Here is an 8655-nt window from a genome sequence, read left to right as displayed (position 1 = left end):
GTGTGTTGCTAAGTAAGAGATATGACAATATGGAGAAAGCATTGGATGAATTCTGCAGTGAATATCAAAGGAACGTGGACAATATGGTTTCTCATACCAGAATTCGAAATAGACTCGACATGTTGTTATAGGATGCATCGACCAGAGAGAAAGTGAAGAAGAAGGTGCGGGGTCTGCTTGTTACACATGAGGAAATTATAAAGGAATTGAAGTCTGAGTTTGATGAATGCCAATAGATTGTTCAACATGGGGTTCCCAGTCTGGTAGATGATGCAGGTGTGATCAAAGACAAAAGTGTATGGATCTCTGAGTGCAAGTCTATGCTTAGTGCAGCCCAAGCCATTGCCAAAGCGGATGTCCTTGACATGAACGACACGGTCGATCAGTTGGAGAATTTTTATGTGATCGAGAATGCAGCCAAGGATGTGATCTTCACCGCTACAACATACAAGGATCCGGGCTACTTGCGGCATATTCAAAAATGTGGATGGCGACTGGATCGAAAGTCTTAGTGTTGTGTTTTAGTTTGTGTAGTGTAATTGATATCTTAGTTAGGTTTTCAATTATTGTTCAGTTAGTTGTTAGGTTAATGAAAGGGTGTGTCCTTTCATTCATGTCTTTCAACATATGTATTTGTATTAAGTCATTTTGTATCAAACAGGATAGAGCTTTTTTGGGGGAAATCATCATACTGTTTTAGGGACTGAAAGTCATATGTATTAGAAAATTTTATAGGAAGAAGAAAATATCATTTTTGTGCAAGAAAATTGTAACGAAGTATTTCCAAGTGTAGCTTTTGTGTACTGTCATTTCTCAGAGGTTAATATACAGGATTTGTTGTTTTTACTTCAAATGCATTGTCTACTTTCTATGTTGATGAAATATTCTTTGTCCTCTTGATAAATCTATTTAAAGATTTGTTGTAATGTGAATCACATGTTGTTACATTAAATGTGATATTTGGTTCTTATTGTTTATGTGACACATACTGAACCATTATAGTGATTATTAATATTGTCTCTTGAGTTGATAAATTTGTTTGTCCACAAAGTATCATATATATTATGAGATAGAGGCACTGGTCTGCTATTCATTCTCTGAGATTCTGATTTGACATGCATAAGGTCCTTGAGAGAAAAGCATTCTTCTAAAAGCTTTTGAACTATTCTATTGCATATGTCTTGAATGTCCTGAAAGCATTTTATTTCCAAAATACAACAATCTTTATACACAATTATCTTTACATTCAGTTTTCAATTTCAAAGGCATTCAAATAAAAGCACTCAACAATAGCAGGAAATTATTGTCATTCTTGAAAAGAGATGTCTTTCCAAATTTTAAATCCACTTTAAATAACTCATTTTGTGCTTGAGAGGGATGGGTATACCCACCTAAGTTCAGTGGAGCCTTAAGTGCAGAGGGATTTGGTCTTTGACCATCCCTGTTCGTTGGCCAAGGCTAGTTGGATCAGTTAAGGGCTTAGCAAATCCTTAAGTTTTCCAATCTATGGTTTTGGGCACCAATAGATTGGCAACTCTCCTGGGGAGTTGTGATAAGAAGTATTTAAAATTTTTGGTGGTTTCATTTCAAACACTGTTGGAGGAAAGAGCCTGGAAGATTAGTAAAAGATATTATTCCTCTTAGGAGGTGGTGACTCTACATGTAATACATGAGTAATGATTGGTATGTTGAGAAAATAAGAGAGACTCCTAGAAATTTGTCATTAAGATTTATGCAGGGAAGGAGATCTTTGCACAAAGGATAGGAAGATCTTGTTCAGTTGAGCCCTAAGAAAAGGAACAAAGGAAAAAAATCAAACATGGTATTTGAAGGATATAAGAGATTTCCTAGTAGGGAGGAAGATTCTTCATCTGCTGGCACATCTGAGAATAGAGAGGAAAATCCTTTTCATAAAATAAATTCAAAGGATAATAGACATAGCCATGATGAGATCATGAATGCTGAGGAACAGGAAGAAAAACAGTGGGATGATCTTATTCTTCCAATGGCTGATATGAGTGTTGATGATGCCAAGATGGAAAAGGCACTTAAAAGGCAACCAGACTAGGTGTTACAAAAACTAGGAATAGAGAGAAGTAATATTTCAAGCCCCAAGACAAACAAAGTAGAAGAAGAGAGAGGTGAAACAAGTAGACAAGTAGTTCCAAAATATAGTCCTCCTCATATGAGAAAAGGTGACCAACCTTTTGTAACCTATGACAACCCGTTGGTAAATGAAAATAGAAGATGAAGGGATGTGCATAGGGATCAAAATGAAGAAAGGCCAGAGGATGGAAGAAGGAATGGAGATGGGGGAAATTATGGTGACCAGATTAACATAAATAGGGGTAACCATGTAGGAAATAATGGGTGTGGCAGAAATCAGAATAATGGACAAAATAGAGGTAACAATGGCAATTATGGAAGTGGCAATGGGGGATGTAGGAACAATGGTAACAATAATGGCAATAATAATAGGGGTGTAAACAATGGTAATAACTTGAACTATGGCAACAATAATGGAATTGTAAACAATCAAAGCAATCATCATGTTGGTAGGCAACCCTTAATCATTGAAAGGTACAGACAATTGGATTTCACTAGCATTGTTCATTACCCAAATCAGATCACTAATAATTTGAGATTATCAATCCCAAAATTTTCTGGAAATGGAGTTGATTCAGCAGAGTAGCATGTTATTAATGTAAAAAATATCATCGAAGAATTTGAGATTCCTCATGAAGATGTATTCATGAAGTTGTTGGTTCAGTCCTTGACAGAGGACGCGGGGGAATGGTATGGAAGCCTTCCTAGCAGATGTATTTGCAGCTGGCAGGAATTTGTGACGCTATTCTTAGAAGAATTTAGAGACCACAATGATCCTTCATTTGCTTCTCATGAACTAACAAGTATAAAAAAGAATCAAAATGAATCAGTCACTGAATTTAATAAAAGATTTAATAAAGTATTAAATAGAATACCTAAAGATGTCAGACCAGTTGATTCATTTTTTATTAACTTTTATTTAAGTGCTTTTGATAGTAAAACTCATTATGATATTTTGTCTCATAGACCTAACACTTTATAGCAAGCATTCAAAACAGTTGATACTATTGAAAACAATAGGAAGGTGGCTGGGAAAGTTGCTAGGAGAGATGATCCAAAGTTGTAAAACTCCAGGGTTCCTAGGAAAGATGATCTTACCCAAATCATGGACATGCTCAAGAACTTACAAGGTAAAAAAAATCATAATGAAAGGCCACCATACATGAACAATAAGCAAATAAGTTACAATAGGCCGAGGTTGCAGGACATGCCTTATAATACAAATTGGAAAGATGTAAAACTAGTAAAACCAAACACCAACAAAGAGACTCCTAACCCACTAAAGAAAACTAAAAACTTTGTAGATGAATATCCATGGTGTGATGTATGTAATCTGCCTCATGCTACAGAGCAGTGCATGATTGCCCAAGGCTTGATAGAAGAGGAAGATAAAAATGAGGATTATGAACCAACTATAAATGCTCTCTCATCTGATCCATATTGGGGAAGAAATGAGGATTTATCTGAAGAAGAAGAATATTCTAATGTGCATCAAAGAAGAGAAAATTTACAATATGGTGTACAACAGGTTTTTTCTGATGATGAAGATATCCCTGCCTTAAGAAAATTGTTTCAGGAAGAAGCAATGCCCTCTTTAAGAAACCTGACTGAAGAGGAGAAAAAGGATTTCACTATTGCAGCTATGGAACAAGTAAAAAGTAATTACTAGCTAAGGAACAGGAATGTAAACAATGAACAGGGCAAGCTAGCAGGCATCTCTGCCAAGGTCACAAAATCGGGTGCAACCAACAGTAACGCAGCCAAGGGTAAGGATGTTGGTGCCAAAAAAGGGACAGAGCTGGAAAAGAATAAGCTAATTGAAATGCCAAAACTTGTCAAGCTAGTGGAGAAAAAACAAATTAGTAAGCCTTCTTCAAACTGTGAAACTTTTATATCTCAAGCGTTGTCTCAGGTAAAAATTTATATGCCCTTGCTTGAAGTAATGAAATTTCCAGAATATAAAGATGAGGCCTTGAAGATTATATCAAATGTTTGGGATCTAAATAAAAATGATGCTAAGTTAAAAGAGGATCCTCCAGTAATTTACTTAGGCACATCTATCACAAAAAGCCTCACACGGGTTGATCCATTCTATTTGACATTGCTAATTAACAATAAAATGGTCAGGAACTGTATGATAGACTCAGGGGCATCAGTGAACATCATGCCTAAAGATTTCATGAGGGAGCTTGGATGCACATCAACACACCTTGTGGTAAGTGTTATGCCATGGAAAATGGGTTTGTACCCGTGGTAGGTATCATGAAGGATGTAGAGTTTAGGTTTCTAGCTTACCCGGATACTACATATAAAACATAAATTACTGTGGTACAAGTTCCAGTGAATTATGGAATGTTGTTATCTAGGCAATGGTCAAATTTGGTGGGTGGTCACATTCAACTTGATCTATCTTATGCTAATATTTCAGTCAAAGGTATAGCAGTGAGGATAAATAGAGAGCCAAGATCCCCATATCTCATAGAAGAAGTTGATCCTAATGAAGCAACTCATTTTTGCCATTTTGATATGGACAAATTCCAAGTAGGTATTTCTAAACCTTTAGAGTTTAGTAAAGTTACACAAACAGTTAAACAAACTGAAAAATTAATTTGGAAATTATACTTTGATGGTGCCTACAGTAAGGAAGGAAATGGAGCAGGAGTTGTACTTATTGCACCTAATGAAAAAAAATTTAAATACTCTTTCTTGTTGGATTTTGAATGTACTAATAATATTGCCGAATATGAGGCCCTATTGCTAGGTATTAAATTAGCAAATAAGCATGGTATCAAGTTACTAATGGTTTATGGTGATTCAGAATTAGCCATTTCACAAGTTAGGGGCAAATTTGCTGCAAAGAATGAAAAATTAAAAAGCTACAGGAACGAAGTTTGGGATCATATTGAATTATTTGATGCCTTCTCCATCAATTGGACTGAGAGATCCAACAATATTTGGGCAAACTTCATGGCGAACTTGGCTATCAAGCACAATGACATCCCTTTGGATGACATTACCCAAGTGGAAATTAAAACCAGACCGTCGGTACCTGATAATGTAAAAAGATGGCAAGTTTTTTTATGATGACAGGGATTTGCTCAAATTTTTATTTTGTGAAGATCAATATGAGCACTAGCGGATTGATTGGAATGGACTTGTGGAGGACAAAGATGACAAAGCAATTGTACTTGCGCAAGAAGTACTGGAGCTGAAAACTAATAAAATCCCAAAAGGATTAATAGAGCTTGAAAGAATGTTTGACAATAAAGACATGATGAATTTCAGGCCTAATTTAGGAGGATGTGAGGAGTTTGAAAAGATAAACTTGGGAAGTGAAAGCAACCCAAGAGAGGTATACATTAGAAATAAGCTCACACTAAAAATTAGAAATGAATTGATTGCTCTGCTGAGGAAGTATAGGCATGTTTTTGCTTGGTCATATGACGACCTTAAGGCATACATGGAATATTTGTTCCAACACAAGGTACCTTTGAAGCCTAATGCAAAACCTTTCAGACAAAAGCAAAGACCTGTAAACCCTACCTTGGCTCCAAAGATGAAGGAGGAGTTAATGAAAATGAGAAATGCAGGGATTATTGAGCCTATAAGGCACTCAACATGGGTATCAAATTTAGTACCAGTAAGAAATAAAAATGGTGATATTAGGTTATGTGTAGATTTCAGAAATCTAAATGTTTCATCTTTGAAAGATAATTATGCCTTGCCTAATATGGAAGCTTTATTGCAGAAGGTCACAGGGAATGAGTTGTTATCCATGATGGATGACTTCTCGGGTTATAATCAAGTCAAGGTTAGGGAAGCAAAGAAGTTCAAAACTCCTTTCACTACATCTTGGGGTACTTATGTTTATGCTAGGATGCCTTTTGGACTAACAAATGTAGGAGCTACATTCCAGAGAGCTATGGACGTGGCTTTTGAGGGCATGATTGATTATATCTTGGCAGTGTATCAGGATGATATGACTGCTTATTCTAAAAAGGCAGAAAATCATTGTAATGATCTAGAATTTTTTTTTATTAGAGCACTATAATATGGTATATCTTTGAATCCTAAAAAATGTCACTTCGAGGTTACTGAAGAAAAATTATTAGGTCATATTGTCTCAAAAGATGGAGTTAGAATTGATCTAGAATGGATTGCTGCTATTGATAAAATCCAAATTCCAAAAACTGTTAAAGCGATCCAATCTTTCTTCGGTCAAATTAACTTTGTGAGAAGGTTTGTTTCAAATTTCTCTGAAATCATAAAGCCTATTGCTAAAATGTTAAAAAAGGGTGCCAAAATAAAATGGACTGATGAAGCTCTTGAAGCTTTTGTAAATATCAAAAGAGCCATCAAGGAAGCCCCTGTTTCAAAATCACCTGACTTCTCAAAACCTTTTCAAGTATTTTCATTTGCCTCATTCCATACTATTATTGTTGTCATGTTACAAAAGAATGATGAGGGTCATGAACAACCAGTGGCATTTTTTAGTAAAACATTACAAGCATCAGAATTGAATTATGATTTGAATGAAAAACAGGCTTATGCTCTTGTGGAAGTTGTGAAATCCTTTAAACCTTACTTAGTTGGTGCCACCGTTATTGCTTATGTACCAAATGTTGTTGTTCAAGACATTTTCAGACAAATAGAGACTACTAGGAGAAGATGCAGATGGATAAACTAGATCCAAGAGTTCAATATCGATTTACAAATCACAAGATTGGTAAGAGGTCAAGGTTTAGCAAAGTTGATGGCAAAATCCAATCTTGAAGCAGCACAAGTAAACCAGGTAGAGCTGAAAGATGTACATATTAGCATTGAAAGATGCCCTTGGTATACAAATATTGTTCACTTCTTGAAATACATGAAATGTCCAAATAATCTAAATGATAATCAAAAAATAACTTTAAAGCTTCAAACATCTAGGTATGTATTACTTAATGGGGATCTATACTGGAAAAATAGAGATGGTATTCTTCTATTGTGTCTAGATGAGTGTCAAGAATCTGTTGTTTTAAAAGATTTACATGAAGGTGTATGTGGAGGTCACTTCTCAGCTAAAACCACCTCTCACAAAATTCTTAATACTGGTTATTACTGGGCTCAAGTTTTCAAGGACTGTCATACTTATGTCAGAAAATGTGAGGCTTGTCAAAAGTTTTCAGGGAAACTAAAATATAATGGAGCCATTCCTCTCAGGCCCGTGCATACAGAAGAACCTTTCCAGATGTGGGGTATTGATTTCATAGGAGAGATAGCAAACAAATCTAGTGGTGGGCATAAATGGATTTTGGTTGCTACTGATTATTTTACTAAATGGGTTGAGGCTATTCCTACAAGGCAAGCTACAAGCAAAGTGGTGACAAAGTTTCTCTTAGAAAATATTCTGACCAGATTTGGAGTACCACAGAAGATTGTAGTAGACAATGGGATGTGTTTCAGATCCAAGGAGTTCTATGATTTCTATGAAAACTATGGTATCACTCTGTCTTACTCATCACCTTACCATCCCCAAGGAAATGGACAAGCAGAATTAAGCAATAAGAACTTGCTGAAGATTATCAGAAGGATATTGGGTGATAATAAAAAGGCTTGGGACTCAAAATTGGTCTTGGCAGTATGGGCTGATAGAGTGACAATCAAGAAGTCCACAGGATTTGCTCCATATGAGCTTGTATATGGCAAAGAAACAAGATTTCCCTTAAATAATTTGCTTCCAGTTTATAAGTTTGTTACAGAAGAATGTTTGGAAGAAGTAAACTTCATGGGGGACAGATTGATGGCTTTAGCTGAGCTGGATGAATGTAGAAGAGAAGCCCAGGAAAGAAACTTACAAAGGCAACAAATGGTAAAAGCTTTACATGATAGAAAAGCATGTGACAGATCATTTAAAGATGGGGAATCGAGATAAAGGGAAGCATGGAAAGGTTGATGCACTTTGGCTAGGACCTTTTATCATTTCAAAAAAGGGTGGAGAAAACTCCTATTACTTGCAGGATACTGATGGTCAAATGCAGGAATTCTCGGTTCATGCTCAGTACCTTAAGCATTTTTTCTCTTGATGAGCAGGGAGTATTTTTGTATCATAATAGTTTATGTTTCTTTTGTTTTCTATTTTCAATTTTCATGTTGGTCTGCTTTACAGAGATAACTAGGATCTTGCTATGTCATTAAAGAGAACATACATCCCTAGAAAGAGCCATTGTTAGCACATATTTTTACAAAATATTTTATGCTATATAGAGGTCTTTTTCTTTTATCATATGAGCATTTGTTACTGGTTTGCATGTGCAGGAACCTTATTGGCACAAGTAAAGTTATCTAGGGATCAATTGTCTTAGGAATATCAAGGTATCACTCGGGCAAACTAAGGGCATGCACTAAGTATAGACTGCACAAGGAATCCATTATGGAGGCATTTTGTCAACAGAGAAGTCATTATGGTATGATCTAGGATTGTTTTCTAATATGTATTAGACCCTATGAGAATAGTGGTGATCACTGATATTCAACAGTGATGGTCCATCTATGCTAAATTGCAAAGTT

The 8655-nt window shown here is 35.8% G+C and overlaps 1 protein-coding gene across 1 annotated transcript; it reads left to right on the top strand.

Annotated features, from left to right (window-relative positions):
* Positions 1-7540: 7540 nt before the first annotated feature.
* On the top strand, positions 7541-8020 carry LOC131876199 (uncharacterized). Its single transcript, XM_059221035.1, has one exon. It carries the CDS (start codon positions 7541-7543, stop codon positions 8018-8020), a length of 480 nt encoding a protein of 159 aa, XP_059077018.1.
* Positions 8021-8655: the final 635 nt, after the last annotated feature.

The sequence above is a fragment of the Cryptomeria japonica genome, chromosome 5 (genome assembly GCF_030272615.1).
Source record: "Cryptomeria japonica chromosome 5, Sugi_1.0, whole genome shotgun sequence".
NCBI lineage: Eukaryota > Viridiplantae > Streptophyta > Pinopsida > Cupressales > Cupressaceae > Cryptomeria > Cryptomeria japonica.
This window is presented reverse-complemented; position numbering and strand designations above follow the sequence as displayed.

Bases quoted from the DNA above. Each gene is read 5' to 3' on its own strand.
- LOC131876199 (XM_059221035.1), top strand. From the start codon at position 7,541: ATGTGTTTCAGATCCAAGGAGTTCTATGATTTCTATGAAAACTATGGT.